This window comes from Macaca nemestrina, chromosome 1 (genome assembly GCF_043159975.1).
Source record: "Macaca nemestrina isolate mMacNem1 chromosome 1, mMacNem.hap1, whole genome shotgun sequence".
NCBI lineage: Eukaryota > Metazoa > Chordata > Mammalia > Primates > Cercopithecidae > Macaca > Macaca nemestrina.
The window spans coordinates 97255336-97271304 of record NC_092125.1 but is presented as its reverse complement, the minus strand read 5'-3'; the positions used below and the strand labels follow the sequence as shown (position 1 = coordinate 97271304).

General features: G+C 46.4%; 2 protein-coding genes across 3 annotated transcripts; both read left to right on the top strand.

Annotated features, from left to right (window-relative positions):
* Nucleotides 1–2447: 2447 nt before the first annotated feature.
* LOC139359373 (uncharacterized) lies at nucleotides 2448–5314 on the top strand. 2 transcript variants are annotated; one of them, XM_071082023.1, is made up of 2 exons: nucleotides 2448–2978; nucleotides 3555–5314. In XM_071082023.1, exons 1-2 carry the CDS (start codon nucleotides 2592–2594, stop codon nucleotides 4233–4235), a joined length of 1068 nt encoding a protein of 355 aa, XP_070938124.1. In that variant the 5' UTR covers nucleotides 2448–2591; the 3' UTR covers nucleotides 4236–5314. The 2 variants fall into 2 exon arrangements, with proteins under 2 accessions (XP_070938124.1, XP_070938122.1); XM_071082021.1 differs by having other exon boundaries at nucleotides 2448–3705; nucleotides 5159–5314.
* LOC112429518 (uncharacterized) lies at nucleotides 5230–8575 on the top strand. The gene is made up of 3 exons (XM_071082025.1): nucleotides 5230–6264; nucleotides 7141–7235; nucleotides 7563–8575. Exons 1-3 carry the CDS (start codon nucleotides 5904–5906, stop codon nucleotides 7857–7859), a joined length of 753 nt encoding a protein of 250 aa, XP_070938126.1. The 5' UTR covers nucleotides 5230–5903; the 3' UTR covers nucleotides 7860–8575.
* Nucleotides 8576–15969: the final 7394 nt, after the last annotated feature.

Genomic DNA, 15969 nt, shown 5'->3' with positions numbered 1-15969 from the left:
GGGACCATTATTCAACCCACAAAATTAGGGATATGATCAAAGGAAGAAATATTAATGAAATTAAAACAAAATGCTGAAACAAATATCAGGGACAATCATAAGAGAAAACAAAAAGGTAGTTCATGGTCAGCTCCAGGAAATCACATGTCTGCTGCACTGCCAAGGCTCTGTGACAGAGTCTTGACTTCTCTGCCACCTTCTAAACTACGTTTCCTGGGCTCTTGGTGGGAGTCTAGCCCCCAAGAAATCTCAAGAGGAAGGAGATTGTAATCAATTGGCCACTTCTAGCTCCAGCCACAGCACAACTGTGGTTATTGTTTATGTCCAACATATCTGATAACACCAGCATTACGGCTCTCTGATCTACTGCCAGAGTGGGCGGGGGTGTCTACAAGAGATGCTTTTGTGCATTTTCCTTCCGGACTTACAGGAAACATAATTTCACACACTAAACCTGTTTTATCCCCTTATCATGAACAGTTGTCTGGAGGAGTTGTTGGCTCTCTCCCTGAAGGCTCTTGGAAGAAAGCAGATTAATATCATTACCTAGTTTCTTGATTTTGTATCTCTTGCCCTCATAATACCAAAAGAAGGAAAGCCAGAAAGCATCAGGGTAAATGAAACCAAAAGTGTAACTGACCTTTACCTACTTTTTGCTGCAGTTCAGTATCCTGACCATGTTAAAGGGCCCAGAGTATGTTATTGTCCTCCAGAGCATTCTTCCATTTCTCTGTTAGGGGCTTCAGAACGTAAGGATGCAAGTGACATCACTGATGGCAAGGTGGAGGAGTTCCTCACAAGACCTTGGGGACTGGATATCTCTTTTTTTTTTTTTTTTTTTTTTTTTTGAGACGGAGTCTCGCTGTGTCTCCCAGGCTGGAGTGCAGTGGCGTGATCTCGGCTCACTGCAAGCTCCGCCTCCCGGGTTCACGCCATTCTCCCGCCTCAGCCTCCCAAGTAGCTGAGACTACAGGCACCTGCCACCACGCCCAGCTAGTTTTTTGTATTTTTAGTAGAGACGGGGTTTCACCATGTTAGCCAGGATAGTCTCGATCTCCTGACCTCGTGATCCACCCGCCTCGGCCTCCCAAAGTGCTGGGATTACAGGCTTGAGCCACCGCGCCCGGCCTGGATATCTCTTATTAAAGGTGATCACTGACATGGATATTGGCCCAGAATGCTTTCTGGAAGGACTTCTTGTTCCCTCCTGTATTCGTTTCCTGAGCAGAGTCCCAGAAGCCAGGAAGTTTATTGTCTCACAGAGGCTTGAAGTCTGAAACAAAGGTACCAGGAGGATAGTGCCCTCCAGAAATTCATGTCCTACCCCAAATCTCAGAATGTGATCTTATGTAGAACTGTGATCATGGCAGATGAACTTAATTAGGCTCTAAGATTTAGAAGAGGAAGAAAGAGGTGGAAGAAAGGGACTAGGTTGCTAGTGAAACTAGGCCTCATAAAACTTAGAAACTAGGCCTCATATAGAAAAAATTAACACCAGGTGGCTCTGGATAGGGTCCCACCCTGCCTCGATAGGGACCCACCCTGATAGGGTTCCACCCTGCCAATTCCGGGAAACAACCTCATGGGGTCCCACCCTGCCAATTCCGGGGGTCCCACCCTGCCTCGAAGTTCCCGGAATCAACAACTCCAGGAAAAAAACCTCATAAGGTCCTGCTCTAACCAATTAGCATAGAACACCTTGCTCATGGCCGGGCGCGGTGGCTCAAGCCTGTAATCCCAGCACTGTGGGAGGCCGAGATGGGCGGATCACGAGGTCAGGAGATCGAGACCATCCTGGCTAACACAGTGAAACCCCGTCTCTACTAAAAAATACAAAAAACTAGCCGGGCGCGGTGGCGGGCGCCTGTAGTCCCAGCTACTCCGGAGGCTGAGGCAGGAGAATGGTGTGAACCCAGGAGGCGGAGCTTGCAGTGAGCTGAGATCCGGCCACTGCACTCCAGCCTGGGTGGCAGAGCAAGACTCCGTCTCAAAAAAAAAAAAAAAAAAAAAAAAAAAAAAAACACCTTGCTCAGGCCATAGCTAGACCCAATCATTTTGCGCCTTAAGCTTTGTTTGAATTTCGTGCCATAAGCTGTGTTTAAACTTGTGTTTGCCTATATAAACAGCCTGTAACAAGCAGTCGGGGTCCCAGGGCCAACTTAGAGCTTGGGACCCTAGCGCGCTAGTAATAAATAACTCTCTGCTGTGAATCTCGTGTCGGTGATCCTTCGCGGCGACCCCTGCCCAGGAGGGAATCGACAGTTCGGTTCCAACATTTGGTGCATTGGCCTGGAAGTGGGGTCATCCAAGGACCCCCGACCCATCCGGCGGAGACCCATCTGGCCCGGGCCACGGACTGCTGACTGAACGGACCCACCAGGTACTTTCGTTTTGTTCTGTCTGTCTTGCCGGCTAACTCTGAACTCTGGGGAGTACTCCGTCTGAATTAAGTGGGGAAGGGGGACAGACGTGTCCGGCACCTTCCCACTTACGCCCCGGGGGATGCCCTGGCGGTAGTCTGGGAGAAGGCTGACAACTCAGTCAGCCTCCTCAAATCTGTAGGCAGGTTGCCCCTGCCGTCTGAGTATTTTATGATCTTGTGGCGCCACTCTCTGGCCGCGCGGCTTCTCCTTACTTGTCTGGTCTTTATTTTTGTTACTTTTGTTTTGTCCTTGTTATACGTGGACGAAATGGAACAGACGTTGACGACTCCTTTGTCTCTAACCCTAACTCACTTCCCTGACGTCCAGGCTCGAGCCCACCACCTCTCTGTAGAAGTCCGTAAGGGACGATGGAAAACATTCTGCTCGTCCGAATGGCCAACCCTCCATGGGGAGTGGCCCCGGGATGGAACATTTAACCTCTCAATTATCTTGCAGGTTAAAGCAAAAGTGATGAATCCTGGGCCACTCGGACACCAGGACCAGGTGGCCTACATAATTATTTGGGAGGATCTGGTCCGAAATCCTCCCTCTTGGGTAAAACCCTTCCTCCATTCCCCTTCCCCATCCCAATCTACCCTCCTTGCCTTAGAAGCCCCAAAGAATCGGAATCCGGACCCGCCTAAGCCAGTCCTCCCAGATGAACCCCAGAGGGATCTCCTTCTTGACCCCCTGCCTCCTCCACCTCAAAACCCCCTTCTGGGACCTCCACCTTACGCTTCACCCTTGCCCCCTGTCTTGTCCCCAGCTCTTTCCTTTACCGCCTCGGCCCCTACCCTTTCTCCAACTTCTCCCTCGGCCCCTCCCTCCACCCCGTCTCCTTCTCCAGCCCCGCCCAAGCTCACCCCTCGGACGCCGCCGCCAACACCTCCACGTCTCCGCTTGCGGTGGACTGAGAACCCAGATGGCCCTTCCACTTGGCAATCCTCCCTTTTTCCCCTCCGTACTGTCAATCGCACGGTCCAGTACTGGCCCTTCTCTGCTTCTGACCTCTACAACTGGAAAACCCATAACCCTTCCTTTTCCCAAGACCCCCAGGCCCTAACCTCGTTGATAGAATCCATTCTCCTCACTCACCAGCCCACTTGGGATAATTGCCAGCAACTCTTGCAGGTCCTCCTAACCACTGAAGAAAGGCAGCAAGTCCTCCTGGAGGCCCGGAAAAATGTGCCAGGACCAGGAGGCCTCCCAACCCAACTTCCCAATGAAATAAACGAGGGATTTCCCCTCACCCGCCCAGACTGGGACTATAAAACAGCACCAGGTAGGGAGAGTCTCCGAATCTATCGCCAGGCTCTGTTGGCGGGTCTCAAAGGGGCAGGAAAGCGCCCCACAAATTTAGCCAAGGTAAGGACCATAACTCAGGAAAGGGACAAAAGCCCAGCAGCCTTCATGGAAAGGCTTCTGGAAGGGTTCCGAATGTATACCCCATGCAATCCAGAGGCCCTAGAACATAAAGCTACCATAGCTATGGCATTCATAAACCAAGCTGCATTAAATATCAAAGGAAAACTCCAAAGGCTAGATGGAATCCAAACCTATGGATTACAGGAATTGGTTAGGGAGGCAGAAAAAGTGTATAATAAAAGAAAAACCCCTGAGGAAAAGGAAGCCAGGTTAGCAAAGGAACAGATGAAGCGAGAGGATCGTAGGGACCGAGTGAGGGATAAGCATTTAACAAAAATCCTGGCGGCAGTTGTAAGAGAGAAAGGACCAGGGAGAGAGGGAGAGAAGCGGAGGCAGCCAAAAGTGGAAAAAGACCAGTGTGCCTACTGCAAAGAATGGGGACATTGAATCAAAGATTGCCCCAAGCGTCCTAAAGACCAAAAGAAACCTGCCGCTGTCCTCACCCTAGGTGAAGATAGCGAATAGGGGTGTCAAGGCTCTGGAGCCCCCCCCGAGCCCCGGCTAACTCTCTCTGTAGGGGGGCACCCCACCACCTTCTTGGTGGACACAGGGGCCCAACATTCAGTTTTGACAAAGGCAGACGGGCCCCTGTCTTCCCGCACATCCTGGGTCCAGGGGGCAACAGGGGGAAAATTGCACAAGTGGACTAACCACCGGACAGTTAATCTTGGACAAGGAATGGTGACACATTCCTTCTTGGTGGTACCTGAATGCCCCTACCCCCTCCTAGGGCGAAATCTTCTGACCAAGCTCGGAGCCCAAATCCACTTCTCCGAGACTGGGGCCCAAGTATTAGATCGGGACGGTCAGCCCATCCAAATTTTAACTGTGTCTCTGCAAGATGAGCATCGGCTTTTCGACGCTCCAGTCATCACTAGCCTCCCCGATGTTTGGTTGCAAGACTTTCCCCAAGCTTGGGCGGAAACGGGAGGACTCGGGCTAGCTAAGTATCAAGCCCCAATCATAATTGATTTAAAGCCCACGGTGGTGCCCGTGTCTATCAAGCAATATCCCATGAGCCGAGAGGCTCATATAGGAATACGGCAGCACATTAACAAATTTCTAGAACTCGGAGTGTTGCGACCTTGTCGATCGCCCTGGAACACTCCTCTTCTGCCAGTAAAAAAGCCTGGTACTCAGGATTACAGGCCTGTCCAAGACTTGAGAGAAATTAACAAAAGAACCATGAACATCCATCCCACGGTCCCCAATCCTTACAACTTACTCAGCACCTTAAAACCAGGCTATAACTGGTATACAGTATTAAATTTAAAAGATGCTTTCTTCTGTTTACCTCTGGCCCCCCAAAGCCAAGAACTCTTTTCCTTTGAGTGGAAAAATCCTGAGAAAGGAATTTCGGGCCAATTGACCTGAACCCGGCTTCCCCAAGGATTCAAGAACTCTCCCACTCTCTTCGATGAGGCTCTTCATCAAGACCTGACCGACTTCCGGACCCAAAATCCAGAAGTGACTCTACTCCAGTATGTGGATAACCTCCTCTTGGCTGCTCCTACAAAGGAAATCTGTATACAAGGTACCAGGCATCTACTCCAGGCACTGGGTGAAAAAGAATACCGGGCATCCGCCAAGAAGGCACAGCTCTGTCAGACCAAGGTAACATATCTGGGGTATATCCTGAGTGAAGGGAAAAGGTGGCTCACCCCTGGGCGCATAGAGACAGTGGCTCGCCTTCCACCACCACGAAATCCTAAGGAGGTACGTGAATTCTTGGGAACTGCTAGGTTCTGTCGCTTGTGGATACCCGGTTTTGCTAAACTGGCCGCCCCCCTTTATGCACTCACCAAGGAGAGCACCCCTTTCACCTGGCAGACAGAGCATCAATTGGCTTTTAAGGCACTAAAACAAGCACTCTTGTCTGCCCCGGCCCTTGGGTTACCGGACACCTCAAAGCCCTTTACCCTCTTCCTGGACAAGAGGCAAGGGATTGCCAAAGGGGTCTTGACCCAAAAATTAGGGCCTTGGAAAAGACCGGTAGCATACCTGTCTAAAAAGCTGGACCCTGTGGCGGCCGGCTGGCCCCCGTGTCTTCGTATCATGGCAGCCACCACTATGCTGGTCAAGGACTCTGCTAAGTTAACCCTTGGGCAGCCACTGACTGTTATTACCCCACATGCTCTAGAGGCCATAGTGCGGCAGCCCCCGGACCGGTGGATAACCAACGCACGCCTAACCCACTACCAGGCCCTCCTACTGGACACAGGCCGCGTCCAGTTTGGCCCTCCGGTCACCCTAAACCCTGCTACGCTGCTGCCGGTACCAGAAGACCAACCAAGCCCACACGATTGTCGGCAAGTACTGGCTGAGACCCATGGAACACGGGAAAACCTTAAAGACCAAGAACTCCCAGATGCGGATCACACCTGGTACACAGACGGCAGCAGTTACCTTAACTCAGGTACCCGGAGGGCGGGAGCGGCGGTAGTAGATGGCCACAACACCATTTGGGCACAATCACTACCTCCTGGCACGTCTGCACAGAAGGCTGAGTTAATAGCACTAACCAAGGCCCTAGAGCTGTCCAAGGGAAAGAAAGCTAACATTTATACTGATAGCCGGTATGCCTTTGCAACGGCTCATACTCATGGAAGTATCTATGAAAGAAGAGGTCTCCTAACCTCAGAAGGAAAGGAAATCAAGAACAAAGTTGAAATAATTGCCTTATTAAAAGCCCTTTTTCTTCCTCAAGAAGTGGCTATAATTCACTGCCCCGGGCATCAGAAAGGACAGGATCCAGTCGCAGTAGGAAACAGACAGGCTGACCAAGTGGCCAGGCAAGCCGCCATGGCGGAAGTACTGACCCTAGCCACAGAACCTGACAAAACCAGCCACATAACTATTGAACATAACTATTGAATATACCCCATAACTATTGAATATACCCCAGAAGACCAGGAAGAAGAAAAAGCCATAGGGGCTATAAAAAACAAAGACACTAAAAACTGGGAAAAAGGAGGAAAAATAGTCCTTCCCCAAAAGGAGGCCCTGGCAATGATCCAGCAGATGCATGCCTAGACACACTTAAGTAATCGAAAGCTAAAATTACTGATTAAAAAAACTGACTTTCTAATCCCAAAGGCAAGTACCCTCGTAGAACAAGTGACATCTACCTGTAAGGTCTGTCAGCAGGTAAACGCTAGGGCTACCCGAGTGCCAGAAGAGAAACGAACTCGTGGTAACCGCCCAGGAGTCTATTGGGAAATAGACTTCACTGAAGTAAAACCTCACTATGCTGGATATAAGTACTTACTGGTGTTTGTAAATACCTTTTCAGGATGGGTAAAAGCCTACCCCACCCGGCAAGAAACGGCACACATAGTAGCCAAGAAAATTTTGAAAGAAATCTTTCCTAGATTCAGACTTCCCAAGGTAATTGGGTCAGATAACGGGCCAGCCTTCGTTTCTCAGGTAAGTCAGGGGCTCGCCAGGATATTAGGGATTAATTGGAAATTACATTGTGCCTATAGACCCCAGAGCTCAGGACAGGTAGAAAGAATAAATAGAACAATAAAAAAGACCCTTACTAAATTAACCTTAAAGACTGGTTTAAAAAATTGAAGACGCCTCCTATCCTTAGCTCTGTTAAGGGCCCGAAATACGCCTAACCGTTTTAGGCTCACTCCATATGAAATCCTCTACGGAGAACCTCCCCCTTTGTCAACCTTGCTTAATTCCTTCTCCCCCTCCAATCCTAAGACTGACCTACAAGCCCGGCTAAAAGGACTCCAAGCAGTACAGGCCCAAATCTGGGCCCCCTTGGCAAAACTGTACCAACCAGGACATCCACAGACCAGTCACCCCTTCCAGGTGGGAGACTCTGTCTACGTTAGACGGCATCGCACTCAAGGACTAGAGCCTCGGTGGAAAGAACCCTACATTGTTCTCCTGACCACGCCCACAGCCATAAAGGTTGACGGAATCTCCACTTGGATCCACGCATCCCACGCCAAGGCTGCTCCAGAGACGCCCGGACCAACACCACCTAAGACATGAAGACTCCAACGCTCCAAGAACCCGCTCAAGATAAGACTCTCTCATATCTAGCCCCTTGCTTATTACTAGCCCTCCTTCCCTGCGTCGCTGGCAGTAATAACCCCCACCGGCCATATAACCTGACCTGGCAGGTAACTGATTTTAGTACTCATGAGGTCTTAGATAAAACCTCAAAAATTGCTCCTATGGGGACTTGGTTCCCTGACCTCTATTTCAACCTAGACAAAATAGCAAAGATAAATGACATGGAAGGGGGAGAATGGAAAAAACAGGCTAGAAGGGTGTCCGTAAGCCAGAACGGGTTCTATGCCTGTCCCGGATTCAGGACAGGAGAAATGAGAAAAACTTGTGGAAAAATAAATGCCCTGTTTTGTGCTAGTTGGTCCTGTATAACTACTAATGATGGAGAATGGAAATGGGCCACGAAACCCTGGTACATAACCATGTCCTTTGTCCAGCGCTGCACCAAAACCCAATATTCAAAAACTTGCAATCTGGTCCGCATCAAGTTTAAAGATGCAGCAAAATCTGATAACCGTTAGATATCCGGGTTAATATGGGGCCTATATTTATACCAAAAGCCACTGTATAAAATCCCTATCCAAATCAAATTAATAGTCAACCCTATCACAGCCCCTGTCGCAGTAGGACCAAACCAAGTTTTATCAGAAACAAGGAAGCCCCTGGTTCCTGCACCAAGAGAGCCCTAACCAAGAGCTCCTAAAAGCACTTCCCCGCCTTTAATCTCCACCTCCTCTAAATACACACCCCCAGCCCAAAACGTCACCCACGGGCCCCTTAACCTGGGAATAGGTGACAGGCTCCTAAATCTCATAAAGGGCTCCTATTTCGCTTTAAACCAGACAAAGCCAGAATTTACCTCCTCTTGCTGGCTATGTCTGGCAACAGGCCCCCCTTACTATGAAGGCATTGCCTCCACTAATAATTTCACTAACTCCGCCAATCCCACTGGATGCGCATGGGAACAACAAAGAAAACTAACCCTGGCTGAAGTTTCTGGGTCGGGAACCTGCATAGGCCAAGTGCCCCCTAGTCATCAGCATCTTTGTAATGTAACCTTGACAGTACCCAGCTCCAATCACTATTTGGTCCCCTCTGAGACGGACTGGTGGGCCTGCAACACTAGGCTCACCCCCTGTGTATCCACAGCCGTTTTTAGCAGTGGCACCCACTATTGCGTGTTGGTACAAGTTGTTCCCCGAGTATACTATCACTCTGGAGACTCCTTTAATCTCCGGTATGAGCAAAAAACTCATACTAGACCAAAGAGAGAACCTATCTCCCTCACCCTCGCCGTCATGTTAAGAATTGAGGTAGTGGCTGGAGTTGGGACCGGGACAGCAGCCCTAGTGCATGGTAACCATCATCTGCAACAACTTGAAGTAGCCATAAATAAAAACCTTAAAGCCATAGAACAATCTATCACAAAACTTGAAGAGTCCTTAACTTCTCTGTCTGAAGTTGCATTACAAAACCGACGAGGACTAGAAATTGTCTTTCTGAAAGAGGGCGGGCTCTGTGCAGCCCTGAAAGAGCAATGTTGTTTTTATGCAGATCATTCAGGAGTAGTTAAAAATTCTATGGCAAAACTAAGAGAAAGATTAGACAAGAGAAAAAAAGAGAGAAAATCTCAGCAAAATTGGTTTAAAAATTGGTACAACCAATCCCCTTGGCTTAGCACCCTAATCTCCACCATCTTAGGACCCCTCATCCTGCTCACGCTCATCCTGACTTTCGGGCCATGCATACTCAACCGCTTACTCACCCTTATTAAAAATAAATTAAACATAGTACATGCTATGGTTCTGACCCAACAATACCAGACCCTCAGGACTGAAGAAGAGGCCCAAGATTGAGCCTCTGACACAAAAAGAGGAGGGAATGAAACTAGGCCTCATAAAACTTAGAAACTAGGCCTCATATAGAAAAAATTAACACCAGGTGGCTCTGGATAGGGTCCCACCCTGCCTCGATAGGGACCCACCCTGATAGGGTCCCACCCTGCCAATTCCGGGAAACAACCTCATGGGGTCCCACCCTGCCAATTCCGGGGGTCCCACCCTGCCTCGAAGTTCCCGGAATCAACAACTCCAGGAAAAAAACCTCATAAGGTCCTGCTCTAACCAATTAGCATAAAACACCTTGCTCAGGCCATAGCTAGACCCAATCATTTTGCGCCTTAAGCTTTGTTTGAATTTCACGCCATAAGCTGTGTTTAAACTTGTGTTTGCCTATATAAACAGCCTATAACAAGCAGTCGGGGTCCCAGGGCCAACTTAGAGCTTGGGACCCTAGCGCGCTAGTAATAAATAACTCTCTGCTGTGAATCTCGTGTCGGTGATCCTTCGCGGCGACCCCTGCCCAGGAGGGAATCGACAGTTCGGTTCCAACACTAGATTCTTGAGAGGAGCCCCTCTAAATAAGAACTATAGAAATGAATGCTACAGCCCTCAGAGCAATGCCAGAGCAGAGAAATAATTTACCTTGATGACCAGAACTCACTGACAGATCCCAGCTGATGTAACTAGTTATAATTGTCTGAACAAACTCAGATGAGCTGTTTCTTTTTCCAGAGGCGAAGACTTCTCAGAGTCTGGGATTAGAAGAGTCTGAGATCTTTGCTGTTTTTTCTCCCCTTCATCCATAAATCTTCTTCTCTTGGGATGTCCTAAAGAGGACCCTGTTTGCTTTTATCATTTTTTCAAAATACTATTGCTTCCAGCAGCTAAAAAAGCCTCAAGGTACACTGGAATCCACTATCTCTGAGAACAGTGCCTGTTATGCCCTGTTCTAACACGTTCCTTGAAGGGAGGAGGTGAAATCATACTTACAGGTGGACCCCAATGGACCAGGAGATGCTGTGTCCTAGGATGGATCCACTCACAGTGACTCCTTAGGCTCTGCAACCTGGACCAGACCTACATCTAGACAGCTTTAAACCCTATGAGCAAGAGCATCTCCTGCCATCCCTGCTGGGCAGTCTTGTGCAGATAACTGACCTTCATGGCCCCTCCAGGACCCCTGGGATATTCTCTGAGAAGATATGGGGAGTGCTGAAAAAAAGATGCCAGGCTGGGTGCAGTGGCTCACGCCTGTTATCCCAGCACTTTGGGAGGCCGAGGCAGGTGGATCACGAGGTCAGGATATCAAGACCAGCCTGACTGACATGGTGAAACCCCGTCTCAACTGAAAATACAAAAAATTAGCTGGGCGTGGTAGCACATGCCTGTAGCCCTAGCTACTCTGGAGGATGAGGCAGAATTGCTGGAACCTAGGAGGCAGAGGTTGCAGTGAACTGAGGTCATGCCACGGCACTCCAGCCTGAGCAACAAAAGCGAAACTCCATCTTAAAAAAAAAAAGAAAAGAAAAGAAAAAAGAAGAAGTTGTGGTCATGGGCTAGTGCTTGAATGGATTTGAAGTTCAGGCTCACATAAGCTAGGTACTCAAAGGCAAAAAAAAAAAGCAGAATAGACTCAGCAAGACTTCAGATCAATTATAATTACAATTAGCCATACAGATTCAAAAACAATTATGCTTAAATAAGAGACAACTTTGGAAATGTCTTCAAGAAACAGGAGAATTAATACCAATAAAATGTCCATACTACCCAAAGTGACCCACAGATTCAATACAATCCCCATCAAAATTCCAATGGCATTTTTAACAAAAATGGAAAAAATAATCCTAAAGTTTGTATGGAACCACACAAAAAAAACCCAAATAGTCAAAGCAATCATAAACAAAAAGGACAAAACTGGTGGCATTATTCTATCAGACTTCAGAATGTACTACAAAGTTATATTAATCAAAATAGCATGATACTGACATAAAAACAGACACATAGGCCAAAGGAACAGATAGAAAGCCCAGAAACAAATTCATGCATTTACAGTTCACTGATTTTTGACAAGGTGTAGAGGACTACGTGCTCGCAAACGAGACATTCCGATAAGTCTTGCTCTTGCAAACAAAGCAGGGCGTTGGGGGCTTGTTTATATGTAAACATCTTGAAAATCCAGAAAGTCAGGGAAAGGTCAGAAAAACAACAATGTGTCTTGTGACTTGGCAACATTCCACAAACGACTGTATAAAATAAAGCAGAGCGCGCCATTCGAGGCGGCCGCCAAGTTTGTCTTGTCTTCTGTTGTCTTGTGTGTTCATTCCTTTGTTTAGGAAACACTCGGACCCCAACAACAAGGTACCCAAACACACAATGAAGAAAGGAAAGTCCCTTCAATAAAAGGCATTGGGGAAATTGGATATCCATGTACAGAAAAATGAAATTAGACCCTTACCTCACACTATATTCAAATATCAACTTGAAACACATTCAAAACTTAAATGTGAGATGTGAAGCTGCAAAACCACTAGAAGAAAACATAGAGAAAATGTTCCATGACATTGGTCTGGGCAAAGATTTATTGAATATGCCCCCAAAGCATAGGCAATAAAGGCAAAAATAGACAAAACAGGATTGCATCAAACCAAAAAGCTTCTGCACAACCAAGGAAACAATCAACAGAGTGGAGAGATAACCTATAAAGTGGGAGGAAATACTTGCAAAGCATACATCTGATAAAGGATTAATATCCAAAATGTATAAGGAAGTCAAACAACTCAATCGTAAGAAACAAATAACCTGAGTAAAAATGGACAAAGGATCTGAATAGACAGTTCCTAAAAGAAGGCATACAAATGACCAAAAAATATAACGAAAAAATAGGCCAGGTGTGGTGGCTCACACTTGTAATTCCATCACTTTGGGAAGCTGAGGTGGGTGGATCACCTGCGGTCAGGAGTTCGAAACCAGCCTGGCTAACATGGTGGAACCCTTCTCTACTAAAAATACAAAAAAATTAGCCAGGCATGGTGGCACACGCCTGTAATCCCAGCTACTCGGGAGACTAAGGCAGGAGAATCGCTTGAACCCAGGAGGCAGAGGTTGCAGTGAGCCGAGGTCATGCCACTGCAGCCCAGCCTGGGCAACAGAGCAAGATTCTGTCTCAAAAAGAAAAAATGCTCAACATCACTAATCATTAGAAAAATGCAAATTAAAACTGCAATGAGATACCACTTTATGTCTTAGAATGGCTATTAACAAAAGGATAAAAGATAACAAATATTGGCAAGGATGTGGAGAAAAGGGAACTTTGCACACTGTTTATGGGAACATAAATTAGTACAGCCATTATCAAAAAACAGTATAGAAGTTCCTCAAAATATTAAAAATAGAACTACTATATAATCCAACAATCTCACTACTGGGTATGTGGCAGGATAGATAGTCAAGGAACTGACCATGTCCTTGGACACAGCAACCTTGGTGACCATACAGTCAGTACAATAAGCCTCAGCATTTGTATTGTAGTCCAGCTCATTCAAGCAAAGCTATCTCCAGTAGGGCCTTTCCCCTCTACAGAGCATGTGCCTTTTGATTTTACCTATACTCAAACTGACCCTTTGCTCATTTTAATAGTAAGAAACACGCCCCTGGGTGGAGATTAAGACGCTTATGAGACACACGACATACGAACAAGTATGTACAGCTACTGTGCATGTGCATCTAGAGGACCACCCAGAACATGCTTTCTAGTAACACCTCTTCCCACAACCCTTTTGAATAATGTAAGACTCCCATAAAGGGAGTCTCCTCAGTGCCAGTCTTTGCTGTCTCATCCTTATGAGCAGCCCGCCCTGGATCTTCTCTCTCTCAGAATGTACTGTCTATTCTGCACTTTTAACTTTCAAAACATTGTTTTTTACTTTGGAATAAATTATTGTATGCTGCATCTCTTTTTCTGTGTGTCTTTTGTTTAAATTCTTTTAAACAAAGATGATAAGAACTGAAGTATCACAATAGCCATCAACAGGTGTATAGCCAAAGAAAATGGAATTAGTATGTTGAAGAGTTATCTGCACTACCATGTTCATTGCAGCACTATTTACAATAGTCAAGATATGAAAGCAACATGAGCATCCATCAATGAATGAATGGATAAAGAAAATGTAGTATATGTACATGATGGAATACTATTCTGCCTTAAAAAAGAAGGAAATCCTATCATTCGCCACAATATGAATAAACTGGGAGGGCATTATGTTAAGTGAAATAAGTCAGGCACAGAAAGACAAATACCACATGATTTCGCTTATGTGTGGAATCTAAAAAAGTTGAACTCATAGAAGTAGAGAGCATAACAATGGTTACCAATGGTTGGAGAAACGGGGTTGGGAAAAGTTTGGTTAAAGGTTACAAAACAAGTTTAAGAGATCTATTGTACAACATGGTGACTATAGTAAATAATGATTATCTGTATTTTCGAAAATTGCGAACGGAGTAGTTTTGAAGTGTATTCACCATAAAAAAAAAAAAAAGCATGTGAGGTAATGCATATGTTAATTAGTTTGATTTAACTTTTCTACAGTGTATGCATATTTTAAAATAACATATTGCATATAACAAATATATTCAATTTTAATTTGTCAATTAAAAATAATTTTCTTAAAAAAGAAAAATGTGATCTATTAGATTTGAAAAATAACGAATTGAACTTACAGAAATAAAAGCAAAAAAAAAAAAATATATTTTAAAAAGCCAATAGATGTGCCAGGCGCGGTGGCTCAAGCCTGTAATCCCAGCACTTTGGGAGGCTGAGACGGGCGGATCACAAGGTCAGATGGAGACCATCCTGGCTAACACGGTGAAACCCCGTCTCTACTAAAAAATACAAAAAGCTAGCCGGGCGAGGTGGCGGGCGCCTGTAGTCCCAGCTACTCGGGAGGCTGAGGCAGGAGAATGGCGTGAACCCGGGAGGCGGAGCTTGCAGTGAGCTGAGATCCGGCCACTGCACTCCAGACCGGATGACAGAGCGAGACTCCGTCTCAAAAAAAAAAAAAAAAAAAAAAAAAAGCCAATAGATGTAATTGGCAGCAGATGGAATATTGTAAAAGAGATAATTCATGAATTGGAAATTAGGTTAGAAAAAAATATTCAGAATGTAGTACAGAGAAACAGAAAGGCATAACATATGGAACAGAGATTAAGAGGCACGAAGGATAGGGTGATAAGTCTTAAGAGATGCTTTATTAGCGTTCTGGATAGCAGGAGAGTGAAAATGGGACGGAGGTGGTACTGAAAGAAATAATGGTTGAGAATATTTAGGACTAATGAAAAACACCAGTGCACAGAGCAAAGAGGCAGCAAATTCTAAGAAAGGGAAATGAAAAGAAATCTACCTCACAGCCGAGCGCGGTGGCTCACGCCTGTTATCCCAGCACTTTGGGAGGCCGAGACGGGCGGATCACCTGAGGTCGGAAGTTCGAGACCAGCCTGGCCAAAATGGAGAAACCTCGTCTCTACCAAAAATACAAAAATTAGTTAGACGTGGTGGCGGGCGCCTGTAATCCCAACTAGTCGGAGGTTGGGGCAGGAGAATCGCTTAAACCCGGGAAGGCAGAGGTTGCCGTGAGCCGAGATCTCGCCACTGCACTCCAGCCTGGGCAACAAGAGCAAAACTCTGTGTCAAAAAAAAAAAAAAAAAAAAAAAAAAAAAAAGGAAACCTACGTCAAGATGCGGCTTAGTAAAAATGTAAAATTCCAAAGATAAACAGAAAATTTAAAGGTAGTCAGAGAGAAAAGGAAGGTTGCTTTAAAGAAACAGCAGTTGGCCGGGCGCGGTGGCTCACACCCGTAATCCCAGCACTTTGGGAAGCCGAGATGGGCGGATCACGAGGTCAGGAGATCGAGACCATCCTGGCTAACACAGTGAAACCCCGTCTCTACTAAAAATACAAAAAATTAGCCAGGCGTGGTGGCGGGTGCCTGTAGTCCCAGCTCCTCGGGAGGCTGAGGCAGGAGAATGGCGTGAACCAGGGAGGTGGAGCTTGCAGTGAGCCGAGATGGTGCCACTGCACTCCAGCCCAGGTGACAGAACTAGACTTGGTCTCAAAAACAAACAAACAAAAAAGAAACAACAGTTAGACCTCTGACATTTTTCCTTTAACAGTGAAAGTTATGAGGCAGTGGTATAGTATTTTCAATATGCTAAGAAGGGATAATTCTCATCCTACAATATTATTATGCTCAGC